Below are 18,592 nucleotides of genomic sequence, written 5' to 3' on the forward strand. Positions count from 1 at the left end.
ATCCACCAAGTGACCATGCAGCAGCGTTCACTCCAGTAACCAGTGCCTATAATATCTGAATGTGTCAAAACAAACTCTAGAAGTTGACTTGTGTGAGCTAAAATGCATTTTGCTAACCATCATTGAATTTTCATTCTAGAAACATTTTTACTTTATTACATTATGATATTTATCAGAGAAGAACAACTTGTTTGACCTACTGCATCAACACTGCTGAAATGTGGCAACAGCACTGGGAATCTAGGCCCCAGGTCCATGTCATTAAGTCCACTGATAAGACGTACATGTGTACTGACCTGTAAAAACACCAATCCACCTCCCAAAACAATATTTGGTGACCTTCACTGCCACTTTTGCCATTTGTTCACTTCTGTTGTAACATCCACTTTCTGTCCACATTCACAAATACAGATTGAGCTACCATCGATTAAACCAAGTGCCGTTCACCTTCGAAATATTTACTGAAACCAGGCACACAGGATGTGTACAGTATAGTAGGATGCCAAGCTATGAGATTTTCTCATGGCTTCCATTTCAGGTCAGCTGTTGCTGTACTTTGTTAACTTGTGTTATATCAGCACCTTTATCAGGTACGACCTGAGGGCAAAGTGCATCAAATATCAGTAATTATCCAAGTTTGGGAGATGCAGATTAACCAATAATCTGACTCAAAGTGTTATTAGCAGGGTTTATGACCACGGCAGCGAACTATTAATGAGTAGCCTTATGGTTCAGAGTTTCTCATTGTACATCACTGCGGTCTCAGGTGAGCGACACACAAACTAACAAACCGTTTCCATGTGGTTTAAGCTTATAACACAGGACAGCAGAGAGAAACTGATCAGAAACGAGGTTAATGTGATATTTTAATGTCTTATGTTTCTGTTCACAATCAACAAAACATAGAGATGAAAAGTTGCTGTTTCTTATGTTTGCAGGATGTTCGAGGTAGTTCTGCTGTTGCTGACGCTGTCAGGTAAAATCTGACTTCTGCTTTCTCTGTAGATCTGCTAATAAGACATAATTAAGTGTGGTAAAAACACTTTCTTGATAATTGTTTGTTCACGATTTATTCCAGTTTACTTTACTTGAATTTTTATTATTAATTAAGATTCAATTATTATTGAATCTTAATTTCCAGATGTGTTCAGAGGCACTGTAAAAAAACAAACAAACATGGGAACTGCACCAAAATCTGACAAAATCAATGTCAAACACCGATTTAGTTCAGTGTGTTCAGTATGTTTGAGATTGTTAGTTAATTGTCGGACATTTATGTGTCAATGATTAATTATAGTTTTGTGATTTGTTGCCTTGGCAGCAAAACTGTTGACCGTGGCAAACAAATGATCTAATCAGAGTAATTGACCTCCTCGGCGGCTGTTCAAAAATTAGACTTTGATCATTATTGATTTATTACCATGTTAAAGAAAAGCTGTGGCCTTTATAATATTCTGACACAATAGTTAATAATTGATACAAAGGCCGAACAGTTCTCTGTAAACTGGCAAAGTTCTGTTTTCAACCACTGCCTGTATGTGAACGTCAACACTGAACAAGCCGGATGTACACCCCCCAGGTCTCCAGGCCGTCCCCATCGCAGCCCCTAGAGGTTTGCAGAAGACCTTTTCAAGCTACCGAGTCCTTGATGACATCCAAGACCATGTTCCCATCGGCTTTAGACAAGACATAGAGCCCTCCAGGAGGTTCCTTGTTGACATCAACACTGCCCTGGTGCAGGACAGGAGAGTAGGTATGTAGAAACACTCACACGTCTAACAAACATCATTCAAGAATGAATACTGCAGATATCTGACTTGAAATACCCATTGGAATGTGTTAATTGGTCATAAAAACAGTAACAGGCGCAAAGTGTTGTTCATTTATATATTTCCTCTTCCAGATTTCAGCCATCCCTCTCCTGGAAATGGATTTGGAGAGATGGATAGACGACACTGGCTGACAGATGAGGGTGAGGAAGCAGTAAAAGTAAAACTTTCACAATTTTTAGAAAGACAGACTCCAGTTATTCTCCTCAGTCTTCAGCTCTGTAAACGTGCACATGTTGGTGAATCCACAGATTTCACTGAATATATTTAATAAGCTTAAAGAAACCAATCTGATCTAGAGACCTTCTGTCTTCTAGTCCCTGTTGATATTCCAGTCCAGAGGAACAGTGGTGGTTGGGTGAGAGTGGAAGAACTCTCTGCTCCTCATCTTCCTGATGGTTTCAAGCAAGGAACCGAACCCTTCATGAAGATCTCTGATGGTTTCAGGCAGGGAACCGAACCCTTCATGAAGATCCCTGATGGTTTCAAGCAGGGAACCGAACCCTTCATGAAGATCCCTGATGGTTTCAGGCAGGGAACCGAACCCTTCATGAAGATCCCTGATGGTTTCAAACAAGGAACCGAACCCTTCATGAAGATCTCTGATGGTTTCAGGCAGGGAACCGAACCCTTCATGAAGATCCCTGATGGTTTCAAACAAGGAACCGAACCCTTCATGAAGATCTCTGATGGTTTCAGGCAGGGAACCGAACCCTTCATGAAGATCCCTGATGGTTTCAGGCAGGGAACCGAACCCTTCGTGAAGATCCCTGATGGTTTCAGGCAGGGAACCGAACCCTTCATGAAGATCCCTGATGGTTTCAAGCAAGGAACCGAACCCTTCGTGAAGATCGCTGATGGCTTTAGGCAGGGAACAGAACCATTTATGAAGATCCCTGATGGTTTCAGACAGGGAACCGAACCCTTTGTGAAGATCCCTGATGGCTTTAGGCAGGGAACCGAGCCCTTCATGAAGATCCCTGATGGCTTTAGGCAGGGAACCGAGCCCTTCATGAAGATCCCTGATGGTTTTAGACAGGGAACCGAGCCCTTCATGAAGATCCCTGATGGTTTTAGACAGGGAACCGAGCCCTTCATGAAGATCCCTGATGGTTTTAGACAGGGAACTGAACCCTCTGTGTCAGGGATCCAAACACCAATAGTAGCATGTAAAGGGGAAATCATCGGTGAAAACTGCTTCGAGTTCAACCCCACACCTCTGACCTTCCAAGAAGCGCAGGTTTGATTAACACCAACATTTCAACACCTCAGGGTGTCACGGGACAGTCCATGATACCAGTAATATTTAGTTTTGAGGCCCCACTGTGACTGAAAGTGTTCTTTGTCTTTGCCTTCAGGCCTCATGCAGAGATCTGGCTCCAAACGCTGAGCTCGCATCTGTAACCAGCAGTGATCTGCATTCCCGCCTGGTTTCCCTGGTGACCAAAGGTGGAGGGAATAACCCTGTGCTGACGTGGCTTGGAGGCACGGTCAAGGCAAGTTCAACTCCTAAACAGTCTTCAACAGGGCCTGGTTGGTTTTCAGGAAATATGCTTTGTGTAATGTACCCATAGTGAGACCGTAGTATCAAATCAGGATAAAGTCAAATCAGCTCGTGAACACGGCCTTCAGCCCTCATACCCAGTTCCCTAAAAAAAGACGACACCAGCTGTCTGAAGTGTACAGTGACACTGAATGGAGGCCAAGGAGAGTGTTATCAGATACGTTATCAACAGGACTGATAGTGTTATTCTTACCTTGGTGAAACATTGACCTTTGACCTTTTGTCTTAACATGTTCCATCTGTTTCTGGACTGTCACTGAAGCCAGTGGAGAAAATGCTCTTTGAATTTTATAGTTGAAATACACCCCTGTATATATGACTGCTACTTAAATGAGAATGGACTAGTCACGCTTACATGTGCACATTTATGACGTATGCGTGTTGGTGTTCTATACCTCAGAACCAGCAGGCATCATGGGTAGACGGATCAGAGTGGAGCTACAGCGACTGGATGCCAGGACACCCCAACATTCACAGTGACCAAGCTGTCTGTATAGAGATGTTTCAGATAGGTAAGAATCAAACTCACACAGTAATAACTCATTTAAACATTTCCTGAATGACTGTGTAAGATTTAAGGGGAGTAACTCATCTTAAAAATCAAAACACATCACCTCGAGCACCTTTGTCATTTTAAAACACCCTAGTGTTTCTTTTACAGCCTCATTTGATCTAATATGACTAGTAGATTAAAACAGCTAATATTAACCTTAAAATAACCTAGATATTGCTGTACAACAGATACCGAGTCAGTTTTATGACTTTATCACTCTCGGCTACCTTTATTACACCATAGGCCAAAAATACAAACGGAATGAACCAAATGAAGGTGTAGTTTGCACAGCTCTGTCATTTAAACTACTTTCAATTCCAATTTTACTGGTTTAATGAGACTATTGTTTTATATAAATGTGCTCTGGAAGAGAAGCATTATGAAATCAGACCTTTAGCTGCACGATTACATAAAAGGATGGATGGATCAGAGAAAATATTAACTTTAATCTTTGTCCTGTGACGACCTGAGAGTTTTCTCTTTGTTCAATCATAAATCAGATGTTGGGCTCTGTCACGTTTTACTAAACTACTCAGAACTGTCCCACGAATGTGAGTTATGTTAGGCTGGACGACACTTCTTTCATAAATCTGACCCTACCCCACTTTTTGCAGAGGAGAGCTGGTGGACAGCTGTTGACTGTGAACTGAAGAGAGCGTCCATCTGCTCGTACCCAATCACTGCATGAGACAACAAAGAAACACAAGATAAGAGCGAAGCACGCTTGACTTGATTTTATATTGTATCGTTGTTTTGGGGCACCTATTGCTTTAAATAAAACTTAGCATGTTATATTTGTGTGTTCTTGTTTCCCGTTTTTCTTACCTGAGCCACAGCACTTCATTCTTCTTTATACATACACAATATCTCACGAACCACAAACTCTAATTTAAATTTAGACAAGACTTTAATGATCATTTCCACTTGTGTATACAAAGCAGTTTGTACAGATTAGGGAGCCAAGCTAAAACAATTTGTTACAGTTTAGTACCTGGAAAGTGCAAAAGTACATTTCAAATACGCTGAAATAAAAATCATGCTGTACATTATATACTGTATTCATAAATAATCACAGATATACACACATCCATTTGGTGACAGTCACAGAGAATGTTGCTAAGACACAAAATAGTACTTTTTAAATTTTGCTCTACTTGTGGAGGTTTAACTTTTGGAATGCTGCTTTTATTTGATTTTATGGGGATGAGAAAAATGAGAGAAAGATAATGAGGAAAAACACCACACTGGGATAAAGGCACTCTGTTTGCTGCATTCGTGTAGCAACCCAAACAGTGGTCTTTTGTCTGAATGACACGTGGATAAATGAAAGAAAAAAGAAACTGCATTGAAAAAACACTTTATGCACCATTCACTGAAATCTCTTAAAGGACACATACTGGTCTTTGCACATCAACTTGCTGTGACATTTAAATAAAAACTAAATACAAAATCACACTGAAAACATCAGAGAACCATTGAAGCCTATGTCCACATCTGAGCCCAAGACTGTGTCACAGAAATCGAGGGCTCCGATGGTTCACAGAATCAGAGACATACATCAACATGTATGATCAAATCAAGAATTAGTATTTGGATATAAAAAAATAATAATAAACACACGCATCATTGGCATATCCACACACACACACACATACACACACACATACACACACACAGATATGGGGCAAAAAATATAAATCACAGTCTCACACACAGGACTTTCATTCAGTTTTGTGATTCAAACATGACAGAGTAAAGAAATCAGTCTCTCTGTCAAGCACACACTTCACTCCCGAGTGACCTAAACGAGGCATTCAAACCTTAGCGATGCCCTATAAAAGACTAAATCCTCAGAAATCAGGCACTTCACAACGAGCACAAAGCAGAATGAGATGTAAAGATTAGAACCTATGATAGTTTGAGGCAATGATAAGAGCAGCTGGGGGGAAGGAAGATTGTTTGGTACATTTACTGTCCCAGACAAGCGAGAGGAAGACTGAAGATACTGAAGTGCTGGCTGAGCAACTACGTGGGACAGAAATACAGGAAGAAAACATCAGCAGGCATCCAACAATAAGAGCTGTATTGCTGTTAACACTGACATCACATAAAGCCCTTGAGGATTTCTTCTTTCTCCTTCTATTTCAGGTGTCCAAACAGTCAGAAATTTTAAATATGTCATATGTATAGGTCAAGAGAAACTGTGAGTTTTAAAAACCGCTACTTATAAATAAACATGGATTCAAGTAACTTAAACATTCAATAAAACATGAAGAGACAAGTGTTTTTCATGGAAGCCTGTAGTGTTTTGTCTGTACTGTAGTGATTCTTGTATTATTTTTAACAAAACTATCTCTACTTTCTCCTGATCTTGTGTTTCTCAAACAGAATAAGTCAACTATGTCTAAATATATTAAAAAATAATAATAATTATAGGGCGACTTCTCCTGCTACCTCATCTCAAAATGGATCAAAAATGCCGTTCATACGTAGAGATGCCAAGTTGCCGGGCACATGCATAAATCTATCAGAAAAACATGAAAAAGTAAAAAACAACAACTAACCACACACACACACATTTATAAAACACACAGGAAAGACAGAGAGTTTGGTCTTGTGAGTGATGGAGCCGTCTTACTGCATAAGGCTGCTCTGTGGCAGCTTTGAGGCAACCATGAAAAGTGTCGGCCTACAGAGCACAGGCCCGCCTGTCTGCAACGAAGGCAAACTAAGAGGGGACAAAAAGGCCACTTCAAATTATATTACACGCAATCGTACATTCAGGAGAACCTGTCAAACTTAAGCTGAGCAGGTCAGTGAGTACACACTGCCCCTGTGAACAGGCTCCTGCTGGAGGAACATGACTGTTTAGTATAGTGTCAAAATGACGATGACTAGTTGAGCGATGAAGAAAGAAGCCATGGAGTTGGGGCGTGGTGGTGGTGCTGAGGCTGGTGCTACTTCTGGGTTTGAACCACAGCGCCAGCGCCGTAGGTCAATCCAAAGTAGGAATACACACATAAAAAACACAGAAACGTGGACTTTGTGATATCGATGCTGTTGTAGCCCAAAGCAGCTGCCCAGCACCCAGTAATCTGGAAAAGGGCTGGAGGGGAAACTTGGTGACTGACAGGTGTGGAGGAGAACTGGGTGACAGTGGGATGTACAGAGAAGGGGGGAGGTTTTAGGGCTTGGGGACCGGACTTGGGTCAGTTGTGGTCCTGCTGGGTGTTGTAGACCGTCTCCCCCGAGGAGATCTGTGTCAGTCTTTTGCTGGAGCCCCACAGCTTCCGTGTTATCTGTCCTGAACGCATCTGAGAAGAGCGGAGGAAGAGGAAGAGGAGGAGGAGGAGGAAGGGAGGAGGAGTGGGGAAAGAAAAGTGTGAAGTTAAAGTAAACAAAAGGAGGGGGGAGGAGGAGGGATATGATTCATGAGTGATTGATTAGTTCATAGGAGTTAGATTGACTTGTGAGGCAACAAGATAAAAACAAATCAAAGCTTGATTCACTTTGATGAAAGTGAATCTGAACAGAAAAGATGAAAAGGTGCAATGATTTAGGTTAATCTATTAGTTTCTACTACATCTATTTACAAGTCTATCTTGGCACAATATTATCAGTTTGCATTATTACAGTAGGTTGTAGCTACACTCTTGATATGGCTTGAGTCTGCAGTGGCGTTAATTCAATGGTTTGTTTCACAGCATATTTGTTATATTCATCGAGTGCACTCAAACACAAACATAATGACACTTCAGGTAAACAGCATGGGACAGAGTTTATCCCAGGTCAATGGCCAAATTAAGTCAAATATTGCAAAAGATGCCAAATCATTCAGAAAAACAGAATGAGGAAAGCACAACAAGTTGTTTTCACATCACAGTTGTGGTTCTAGTCGCCGCTGTGTCTGCTGAATGTCTCACATCTGTGTGCCTTAGATATAAATGTGTGTACGTTTGTTTGTGGCGGCTTGGTAAGATGGGAACGAAGCCAAATCACTGACTTTGGGCGACAACCATCCCTGAGAAGGAGAGGTGACTAAGGGGAAATAAACAGGTTTATTTATGTGTGTGTGTGTTTGTGTGTCAGATCTAGAGCAATGACAGGAGGGTAAAAGGGTCTGGAGCTGCTAGGGTTTCAGTGAGCTCGAAGTGGGGGTGAACTCCAGCTGGTCACGCTGGTGCAGCAGGCGGGTTGGAGAGCGAGCTCGAAGTGGGGCCAGCAGAGGGGAGGCCATGAGGGGCAATCCCTCCAGGCTCTGAGCGATGTAGTTCCTCAGCGAGTTCTTTACCTCCGCTGGTTTGCCGACACCCACGATGATCAGCTTGCCGTCATCCAGGCCGACGAGGACATGGCTCTGCTCCTTGGTGACTGAGACACAACGCACTGGCACCCGCATGGCCATGGGCCCCGTACACAGAGACAGACTGCACAAAAGACCCAGAGTAAGAGATACTGCATCTACATCAACACAGATTGGGTTTAAATCTGAGAATCTTTCTAAATTCATAACAGTAGGCTAAATTTGGTTTACCTGTAGAGGTCACGGATGGACAGGTACCCCTGCTCGCTGCCAATGACTACATACTCTCCTGAAACACACATATCAGTCACCTGCTCCTTCAGAGACTCACTGCAGAGGTGTTTTCCATTTACTGAGTAGAGATGCAGAGCATTTTTATCCTGGAAAGAGAAAAATAACACTTTCAGTAATGCTGCTACAGTTCTGGTTTATTATACTAATTAATACCAAACAATTATAAAACATAGTTAACAATAAATATTAAAATAGTATTTGCCTTGATAAACTCAAATGTTTGGAACCTTCAACTCTAAGATTTTTTTACCCTCAAACATTGTCTGTGGGTAAAAACATTGTGCAGGCACCTTGAGTGTTGCTTTGTCCTCGAGGCAGGTGTGGACCAGCAGGTGACCCTCCCAGGACACTGCGAGGTGGAGGATGGACAGCGGCAGGGAGCTGTCACAGGGTGGTCGCAAGCAGCGCATGTACTGACCCCGACGCACTGTGTGGATGATCACTGTCCCGTCCTGGGGCGCGTAGAGTGAAAGCACACTAGTTACAACGGTTACTATGTTGTGATTATGCTAGTGACAGTGGTTTCTTACTTATGGATCAAACCAATTTTAGCCAAATCATAAAACACATACTGTACACACTCGTGCAATGTTTTTAATCACATAATGTCAAACATGAACGTGAAACATAACGTCTTTACCAACTGAGATTAATGTAACATATAGTTGAATTCAGCAGGAACAATCTTTCTTCCACTTTAGACATCGTACATCAATGCACAGTACAAGATGAGACAGAAAAACGCAGATGTTCTTACCCGTGACCCAGACACAGCCATGTCCAGCTCTGTGCTGATAGCGACACTCACCACCTCATCTGTGTGTCCATACAACACCTGAACTGGTTTGGGGTAGAGACCCACAGGAGCTCCACCCTAAAAGTACAGAAAACTAATTAAACTCAAGGTAAAATGTATAAGACTGAAGCAATCAAGTGTAGAGAAAATCATCAGGTACTGTTGTGTTGATTAAATTCAGAGATTCATGCAATTGCTCACAGAAAGTAAAGGAAATTAGTTTTTCTATACATTTTATTACATCAGTAAAAGTAAAAAGTTCATATTAGGGTGTAATGTTAGAACCACTTATATAATATTATATTATATTATTATATTATATATATTATTATTATAAATGAGAGAAATATTTTGCAGCTCAGTAGCTAAAATACACTGTAAACAAATGAGTATGGTATGCAGTGGTGTATCAGTGAGTCATGTCTGCCTAACCTGCTGCAGAACCTGCCACACAATGCAGGTGGTGTCTCTGGAGCCAGAGATCAGATGGATACCACAGTGGTCTGTTGATAAGCAGGTCACAATGTCTGGAAGAGAGATGAAAACCACATTATTATAGTACATGCATAGAAACCACTCATAATTTTTCAGCTTGTGTGAGTTGTATTTTAAGACAAGATGAAGACGTTTCTTTACCCATGTGTCGTATGTGCTGTCCCACAGTCTTGCCTTTGACCAGGGAGGTGACCCGGATGCTGTTGTCCCAGTGGCCACCACTGAAGAGCAACTTGCCGTCGTGAGACACCACAAACAGCCCAGCTGCGACCTCTATGCCGGGGGCGAAAGGTCCTGACAGAAAACGCTGGGTCCTGGATGAGACATAATGAAACACTGTGAGGGTTATGTGCATAATTAGATACATAAGAATTAACCGTGGTGAGCTTAATGTTTTACAGGTTGTAAGCTGTGTGCTTTTTCCACAGGACAATAGAGTGTAACTGTACTGCATGTAAACACTGTGTGTGTCTGTTCTCACTTGGTGTTGGACACTGTGGGGTCCTTAATGAAGGTGAAGTAGTTGGAGATGTTCTTGTTGTAAGGCAGCCACCCATGAGTCCCAACTAGGCAGTTCTGACTCACTGTCACCTGGAGACAAAGCAAACATGATGACATCACTGTTACCTATTCTTTGTCCAGTTTAAGACATTAAAGAACATGGAGTTTGGGTGTGGTAACATAACATGAAATAACTCTACAATGATTTTTATGATAACTCTTATCAGCATCAAACTCACCATGGTGTCTGGGCTCCCCTGGGTGATGAAGGAATGGGACTGATTCTTTGGCACCACAGCCTTAACCAGAGGTACGTTGTCACTTATGCCCTGAAACATCACGTGGGAGAGATTTGAAATCAAAGTTAGAGATATTTTAATGAAAAAGACACTTTGATTGTTTTTGCTTAAACTACTCCTGATTGGTGTTTTGTTTTAGATTTAAATTAAGTTTCCTAGTGTAGCTTTAATAGAGTAAATTTGAGGTCAAACCTCAACAAAGAAGGACTTGAGGTCACTGAGGTGTTCAAACATGCTGAAAGGGCATGAATCCAGCTGAGCCTTTCTCTTCTCCACTTCCTCCTGAGAGAGACGCACTGGATGGGGCTCCTAAATACACATAGACAGTGCAAAAGATTCAGAATTACAGACACAGCTACAGTACGTCATTACCTCAACTAATGATAAGTTCCATTCTTTTGTTTATTCGCAGGAAAGAAAAACATGATCATGTATCTGTGTGTGTGTCTGTACCTTGAGTAACTGGCAGGGCGTCTGACCAAAGTTACTGATCATGCCTTCCAGGGCTTTCCGCTCCTTTTCATCAGTGATTGCATCCAGGTCCACGGCTCCTAAAGCATTAAACAAACATCCAAAATACTAAATTTAGAGTTCAATGTGACAAAAACTGTGAAAGACCGAAGATGAATGATGAACAATGAGTGAAATAGCAGTAAGGTGGTAGCTGTGGATGCTTAACCTTCATATGTGCAATAATAAAAGACATTGAGGGCCTCCACTGCTGCAGGGCCCCTCTGCTTGTAACCAAAGATGAGATCGATCCACTCATGAAGGTGGGCTGACACATACTCCGATTCCTGTTAGACACACAAACACACACGTCACTAATCATTCCAAAACAATATACATACTCGACCCAAGACTGACTGCACTGTACTGGGGATCAATAGTTGTAATTCATTTGATAATCTTCAGATTTTTTCTTGCACTATATTGTAAAATATATTTTTAAGAAGATCGCTGCAGTGCGACACCACTCTACGTAAGTGAAACTAATGCTTTATCTCACCAGGGCTTTGCGGTGCTTGTAGATGAAGTCCTCAGGGGACTTGGCCCACTTAGGCAGAACAACATCATTCACCCTTTCCTTTGAGATCTGCAGGCGGCCAAGATCAAAGCCTGGGCGATAGTAAGAATGAAGGAAAGGAACGAAAAGTGAGGAAAAAAACAATGTACAGAGAGAACTGGGTATTAAAGAGAAGCTAGAGAATTAATTCAAAACATATTTATGACCATGTGCATAACGCTAAAGGATTCTGGGTTGTTTACCAACTTACCCAATCTTTAATACAGAGATTAGCAATAGCAAACTAAGGCTTTTTGTTTTGTCATTAGCCAAATATATTCTGTTTCCCAGTGATGATGGAAGTAGCCAGCAGATTTGTATATGATCTTTTTAAAGATATTAAACTCACCATTTTGGTTTTCAAGGAACTCTGGGAAGTAAAAGAACTCAGGGATGAGCTCCTTGACATCATTGGGATTGTCCATGAGGGTCTGCCACGTAGCGGGAATAGAGTGGAACTGGCGGTCAGCACAGTCAAACCTGAGCCACCATAGGATGAATAGATGAGTGAGCATCCATAATAAGCATTAGGCAGAAGTCTAAATGGCAAAATCTATCCAGTGAACGCTCTCACTGCTACAATTAAAGGCAAAAATATCGGGTGTAAATGCTTTAGTGCAGAGTACACGAACTGATGAAGGTTTGACTCCCTCCTTACCGTCCACTCTGAAGTTGGATGTGCAGGGAAGTGAAGGGCTCCACTCTGATCAGGTAGTGCATCACCCCAGCCGCGTTTGAGTAGTGGGTGCCATAATGAAACCTGTCAATGGTGCCTGTTGGGTCCTCAAAACTTTCATACCTGATGGACACATTCCAGGATTGTGGATATTGAGCAATGGAACTTCCTCTAGCTGCTGACAAATGTCTTATGATTTATAGATAGGTATAGACAGAGTAAACATACTTCTCTCTCACAGCTTTGGCATTGCGTTCATTAAGCACTGCCACCGGCTTTGACAGGTCTCTGAAAACCCGAGGATCAGACAGGTCCAGCTCTTCTGAAGTGTAGTCAGATAGAATCCAGGGAAACTGGTAACAAACACACACATACACATTTTTGTATGGCAGTCAATGTGCGGACACTGGTTGATATCACACATACCCTAGCCCCCTACTGTCTCACAGATATTTATTTTGACACGTACCACTGGGTACTGAGCCAGGTTGTTGTACGTTCTCCCTGCAATCGTGTTGAGTTGCATCAAGTAGTCAAAGTTAGAAATCTCCCGGTTTACCCATTTCTGTATATGAGAGTAGAGGCAAAACACAGTGTTTATAAATGTACTTTTTATTTTAATTACCACAAAACATCTCACATTTAGGAAAAAACAAGGTTGAAATTTAAGTTTAAAGTCCATGTTGACAATGTTATTGATTAAATTCCTGTGTTCTGACCTGTGTGAGTCCAGAGGCCTTGAGTAGCTCCTGAGGTGAGCGGGTCCCATGAAGGCTGAGGGGTCGCAGCAACAACATGCGACTGTAGACCTTGTTTCTCGCCTGTTAATAAGAAAACACCTCATTTTTAAAAAAGGGTTGTAAAAAAAGAGATTAACATACTACATTCAACAAGCAGTGACAGCTTTTTCTTCTCTAGTGAAGTTTGTGGCTCATCACCTCCTTTTTGAAGTTAAGGAAGTAATTGGTCTGGTCAATAAGGAAGATCTCCAAAGCTGAGCGACGTAGGTTGTATCGCCGCAAGTGGACCTCTCGGATCTGAGACAGGGGCCATTTGAAGTCGTGACCGACTCCTTCAGGAAACAAGTAGACACAGTTAGTGTAAGTTACAGTTCAGTGATGTGTCTCCATAAATCTTCCCTCCATCTTCTCACCTTCCTCTTTCTCATGGCTGCTGTCGTAAAAGTAGATGTGTTGGGTGGTGAGTTCCAGGCGGCCGGGCACCACGTCCACCACCGTCACCAGCTCACAGTCCTCCATAAGCACTAGCTTCTCCTTCTGGCCCGCATCCTCTGCTTCAACCCTGTAGTCACAGAGAGGAACAGGGGCGGTTACAAAAATCCCTCAGTAATTCTTGACTTGGTATAATGTTGATCAGTGATTGTTGTATTTGGTGACTGACTGTTTGTTGGCAGCAGCAGGATCTTCCTCAGGCAGCTCAAGGATGTCGTCTTCCAGGTCACTGACTTTGACCTGCTTTACAGCTTCCAGGAGCAGAGATTCTGCGTTTACACGCTGCTGATGGACACCTGAGCAAAGCAGAAGAGACAAGTGAGGATTAAAAACTAATAGGAGGCGACCAGAGATGGTGCAGTGGTTAATATCACATGGCAGTGCTGCAAATTAGCTTTTTAGCATGTTTGTCACATGCTGACAAACTATAAAAACCTCCCTACCAAGACAAACTTGTATTTTATGTTACAGGAGATTTACAGTTTTAAAGTTTGTTACTTGTGTTTCTCACATTTATATAGATTACATATGTGCTGTTCTCTTTAGTCATGAAAAGCTTAATTTTAAATGACATTCGTCTTTTGTATCCAAGAGCCAGAAGACAAGATTCTTCTCATATGAAAATTGTTTATATCAATTCAGGCGATTTGGTGTATTATTATATTATAATCTGAGGATCTTCAGTATGTAAAGTCAGAAAGTTTGTCAAAATGTTAAACTCCTGAAACGTTTGCTGTCAAAATGAACCAGAGCAAGGTGCTGTGATAAAGTATATATTGGATATTATTGAAATTGTATTTACATGTTAAAAATATTTTCAATGAATGTCTGGAACACATTGAATTTCAAGTAAACATCAGACTCGGAACTGTTCAAATTTGATCATATACTGAATACTGAATTATTATGCATCACTTTACTTCTTAATCTAAAACAGACGTTTTTTTTTCTTTTATATCTTGTTTGAATAGGCGATTAATAGCAAAAAGGTAAGCCGTTCTCATTGCCATGTCACATTTTGCTTTGTACATCATTTTGATGGTTAATATACTTCTCATCAGTCCTCAGAACAGGTTTTTGGACACATAGTTGTGATTTTCCTATATTTACATGAACACAATGTTTATTATGATTTTTTATGTGTGATTGAGGATAATTAAATATTTCATCTCTTTTCAACACAAATAATATGTGACGATCATTTAAAATAAAAATAAAAGTCAATTTGACTCTGGAACATGTCCATCATTACTTACAACTAAATTAGGAAAAATAACAAGCAGGGTGACTCATTCTGGACATAAGTTCAGCTTAAAGAGGATTTCCAAAGTCAGGCCATTTTAATCTGTTTACCAAGGTTAGGCTGGGTAAGGGTGCTCATGACGTAGCCCCATGCACCATGATATTTATCCATTTGATGGTTCTACTGGTGCAGGTGCATTTTACTGCTTTTTAGCAACCAGTGTGGTTTTCAATTTTTACTCTAGTCCCAATATTCAAGTAATCACGTCAGTGGAAACACATTTAAGCTATACTTAAAGCTTACCCAGGTTGTCTCTCAGAGCGCTGGCTTCTTTGTGAGGGTCAAAGTTGTAATTACGGACCAGCTTTAGTCTCATGCGGGAGTAGTTCTCAGCACTGGACACTCTCCAGTGCATCTCATCCTGCAGCCTGTTAAAAACAGTAACAAAACACACTTTTAACAATGTATGTTTGATGGCTTGGAGCAGATCTCAGCAGTCTTATATATATATATACATATATATACCATATTAATAAACTTTGATCACTTCCTATTTTTTGTTTTCCTATCACTGTTTCTGAAATTGTTGTCATCTTATCTTAGTAAATAAAAACTACAGTTAAAGTAATGTTCTGAGATGGAAGTTTATACAATTTGCATTGCCATGAAATGCAGATGTACAGGAGTTAATAACAGCACCTGTCAGCCCAGGGCCCTCTCTCGCACACCAGACCCCGTCGTGCTGCCTTCCACTGCCTGAGGGTGGCATTGTTCTGACTGTGCTGTTGCTTCAACATGCTGTTGTAACGCAGATTCTCCTGGCGGCCTCGGCGTGAAAAAGGCTCAACAAATTGCTCCTAAAGGATGAAAGAAGAGAAAAGGTTCACGGGAAAGAAGCCTTGAGTTAAATCAACATTTGATGCCATATTACTGATCCAACTAACCTGGAAGCAAATCTTGCTCTCACCCCTCTCCCTCTCTCTCTTATGCAAGCTGACCATAAAGGCCTCATAGCACTCCTTCCAGTACAGAGCCATGGTCTCATGGCCCTGGCTGAATGTTTCGATTTCATACTGCTTCATATATGGAATAATCTGCAGACAAATGACAATTTCCATTACATTTTATACTAAAACAGCAGTAAACAGTGAGTGCAACTGTCAATCACATACATATTTGTCGAGGTAGACGCGCCACTCAGGTGTGTTGCAATACAGCTGGAAGTCCTCGAAGAAGGATGGGCTGCCGTTAGTGTCAGGGAGCTGAGGGAGGTGCAGCTCCATGTAGAGAAGCCGGTGGACTTTGGAGAGCAGCGTTCGCAGCAGAGGAACCAGGAAGGAGTAGGTGTCCTCTGTTTGCTCCTGGATGGAGTGCTGCAGAATGCCCTCCACTTTTCCTAGCAGGTAGCAGGCCTCATCCTGACTGGACACCTCCTTGGTCTGCAGGATGCCATTGAGCTTGGCAGTGGCCATAGCACACACCTGGAGCAGATGTCATATATTGTCATGCAAGCAAGAAAAAAAAAAAAAAGCATAACGCCAGTATGAACATAAAATAAGTGTTGCATGATAAAAAGAAAAAAGCTCACCTCGGGGTCCTCCTGAGCCATGAAGCCCAGCAGCAGTCGCAGTCCAACCTGAGAAAGCTGAAACCACTGGGTGCCAGCAGAATACCACACCATGAGGCTGTCCATCAGTGTCACAGTTTCTTCTAGCACCTTCTCTGTCCATAGAGATGGATTAACCAGGCCCTCTGCTTGCAGGAAGTCTTGTACTATGTGTAATAACCGCACTGCGTTCTCTGTGTGTTGTGGCAACGTGGCAGCTGATGCTTCACGGTTATCACTCACTGCCCACTCCAACATACGTTCCATTAGACTAGAGAACAAAAAGAGGAGCACAGAAAGATACTGTTACCCTGTTTCTGGAAGCATTACATCACTATTACATCCAGTACCTACTAATCTAAAACAAGTCTGACCTGAGCTTGATTTGGTCAACAGGAAGCAGCAGTTCGTTGGCAGTTCCCAGTTTGGTAAGAGCTGAGAAGACCTGGCCACGCTCCAGCCATGCCGAATCATCGGAACCTTCTACACCTCGCCACATCACACACAGCACTATCTCCAGCAGCATGTTGCACAGCTCCTCCTCTGCCCGCTAAGAGATGACAACACAAAAAGGACAGAACAGAACAGGACAGGACAGAGTTATCATTAGATTCAAGGTTTCACTGGTAAATAACTGCACTGAGTACAGAAAAATACTGAACTGGAATGAGACCAAGACAAATATACTGTCACTACTGATTCATACAATCTTTAAGTTACATACTGTGTGTGGATACTACTTCTTATTTCAGTTTTCATGTATATTCCACCATTTAGTAGTCTCAGTATGATCCCCCTTAGTCTCCAGTCTCCTCTCATGTTGTCTAAATTCTAAATATTTACATTGACAAAAAGATAAAACACATTGTCCAACTACAGCTTTTAAAATGATATATTTAATGCTGTAATTGATAGCTTCCGGCTGTGGAGACAGGTTATCTCTCTTCCATCTCTGCCCTCCAGTGACGAAAGCTAGATCAAAGTCAATGCTGGGCTCCCTGATGTAACGGTGACATTTCACACACTTAGCTAGAAGCTCTTGTTGTTTAGTAGCTTGAAGGAAACCACAGAATACAGAATGTATATGAAATGCTGACACCAGGGTTTCTTATCACCTGCTTATTGCTGAGTCTTTATGAGATACTATTTTCGGACAAACTGCAGGTGAATTAAAAAAAGCTCTTTTGAAATTCCCATTCAAACCGAGAAAAAGAAAAGATATATTTAGAATAAACAGTGAACAGTACTGCAATACGGAATATTGTTTATTTTGAGTCTCATGTGCGCAGTTCAAATCTGCTGCTGAAAATAGTCTATTAGTTTTTACTATTACTATTACTAATATTTGGTCTTCTCATAGGATTTGTTGACAACAACATATAATATTGAATCTTTTCCTTTAATAAACTATGATAGCAAACACACTCTTGATTCATCTCAGCATAATGAAACAATCTGAAATGGAGACCTGTGGCTGAAGTTATCTTCAAGACTTATCTTACACCATCTCACCTCTGAATTATTGAAGGACTCCCCCAGTGAGATATTGTCACTGAGGAGGAAGCTGTCTTCAGTCAAGGAGGAATTTGCATCTCGATCTCCAGAGCTCCCTGGGAAAGGCTTTGAGCTTTCCAGAGGCGATGGTGTGCTGGGCATGCTCCCGGGTGTTTGGCTGCCGCTCTCTGTGCCCTCGTACGCCTGCAAGTGGGACAGATCCAGGGTCAAGCCCCCTGATTTTCCCACCACCCATGGCTTTGCATGGATTTGGGGCTCGGTGGAGGCGGAGGAAGATGGCGTGTCCAACAGCGATATAACATCACCGTTCTCCAGGCTGTCCACAGAGCGAGTTTCACCGATGCTGAGCCGGTCATCTTCCAGCCGGTCCAGGCGGCCAGCGCTGCCGGCCCGTGCCCTCCTCTCCAGTGGCAGCTCTAGGCGGTTAGTGCTGCTGCCACTGGGCCGGCTAAGGTCCAAGCTGCAGGTGCTGACGGTGTCTGAACCCCGCAGAGGAAAGGACCCTTCACCACGCAGGTACAGTCGCATGAGGGTGTCTTGCCAACACTGCTGCTTCGAGATCTGCACGGCAGCATCCTGTTGGGACTGCAGCAGCTGGTACACCTGAAGACAGAGGAGGA

General features: G+C 42.1%; 2 protein-coding genes across 4 annotated transcripts in view; one reads left to right on the plus strand and one right to left on the minus strand.

Moving 5' to 3' along the window:
- Window positions 1-2,840: 2,840 nt before the first annotated feature.
- LOC113164725 (lectin-like) lies at window positions 2,841-4,634 on the plus strand. The gene is made up of 4 exons (XM_026364159.1): window positions 2,841-3,069; window positions 3,188-3,325; window positions 3,794-3,905; window positions 4,561-4,634. The coding sequence occupies exons 1-4, from the start codon at window positions 2,842-2,844 to the stop codon at window positions 4,632-4,634; spliced, it is 552 nt and encodes a 183-aa protein (XP_026219944.1). The 5' UTR covers window position 2,841.
- A 197-nt stretch (window positions 4,635-4,831) lies between these two features.
- Window positions 4,832-18,592, minus strand: part of nbeal1 (neurobeachin-like 1) — a 41,207-nt gene continuing 27,446 nt past the window's right edge. For 2 of the 3 annotated variants that reach the window (XM_026360993.1, XM_026360992.1), the window contains 28 exons: window positions 17,970-18,575; window positions 16,832-17,007; window positions 16,440-16,728; window positions 16,024-16,332; window positions 15,796-15,945; window positions 15,551-15,708; window positions 15,155-15,279; window positions 13,778-13,904; window positions 13,530-13,678; window positions 13,315-13,448; window positions 13,096-13,197; window positions 12,846-12,941; window positions 12,605-12,729; window positions 12,359-12,499; window positions 12,050-12,180; window positions 11,644-11,753; window positions 11,314-11,431; window positions 11,088-11,185; window positions 10,827-10,943; window positions 10,575-10,664; window positions 10,316-10,425; window positions 9,976-10,148; window positions 9,772-9,866; window positions 9,301-9,417; window positions 8,834-8,995; window positions 8,481-8,629; window positions 8,238-8,373; window positions 4,832-7,260 (listed from right to left, as the gene is read on the minus strand). In XM_026360993.1, coding sequence (XP_026216778.1) covers window positions 7,156-7,260; window positions 8,238-8,373; window positions 8,481-8,629; window positions 8,834-8,995; window positions 9,301-9,417; window positions 9,772-9,866; window positions 9,976-10,148; window positions 10,316-10,425; window positions 10,575-10,664; window positions 10,827-10,943; window positions 11,088-11,185; window positions 11,314-11,431; window positions 11,644-11,753; window positions 12,050-12,180; window positions 12,359-12,499; window positions 12,605-12,729; window positions 12,846-12,941; window positions 13,096-13,197; window positions 13,315-13,448; window positions 13,530-13,678; window positions 13,778-13,904; window positions 15,155-15,279; window positions 15,551-15,708; window positions 15,796-15,945; window positions 16,024-16,332; window positions 16,440-16,728; window positions 16,832-17,007; window positions 17,970-18,575 — 4,398 coding nt within the window. In that variant the 3' untranslated portion in view covers window positions 4,832-7,155. Of the gene's footprint in view, window positions 7,261-7,288; window positions 8,374-8,480; window positions 8,630-8,833; window positions 8,996-9,300; window positions 9,418-9,771; window positions 9,867-9,975; window positions 10,149-10,315; window positions 10,426-10,574; window positions 10,665-10,826; window positions 10,944-11,087; window positions 11,186-11,313; window positions 11,432-11,643; window positions 11,754-12,049; window positions 12,181-12,358; window positions 12,500-12,604; window positions 12,730-12,845; window positions 12,942-13,095; window positions 13,198-13,314; window positions 13,449-13,529; window positions 13,679-13,777; window positions 13,905-15,154; window positions 15,280-15,550; window positions 15,709-15,795; window positions 15,946-16,023; window positions 16,333-16,439; window positions 16,729-16,831; window positions 17,008-17,969; window positions 18,576-18,592 lie in introns of those variants that run through there. The other variant, XM_026360991.1, reaches the window with a different exon arrangement.

Source organism: Anabas testudineus, chromosome 2, assembly GCF_900324465.2.
Source record: "Anabas testudineus chromosome 2, fAnaTes1.2, whole genome shotgun sequence".
Taxonomy (NCBI): Eukaryota; Metazoa; Chordata; class Actinopteri; order Anabantiformes; family Anabantidae; genus Anabas; species Anabas testudineus.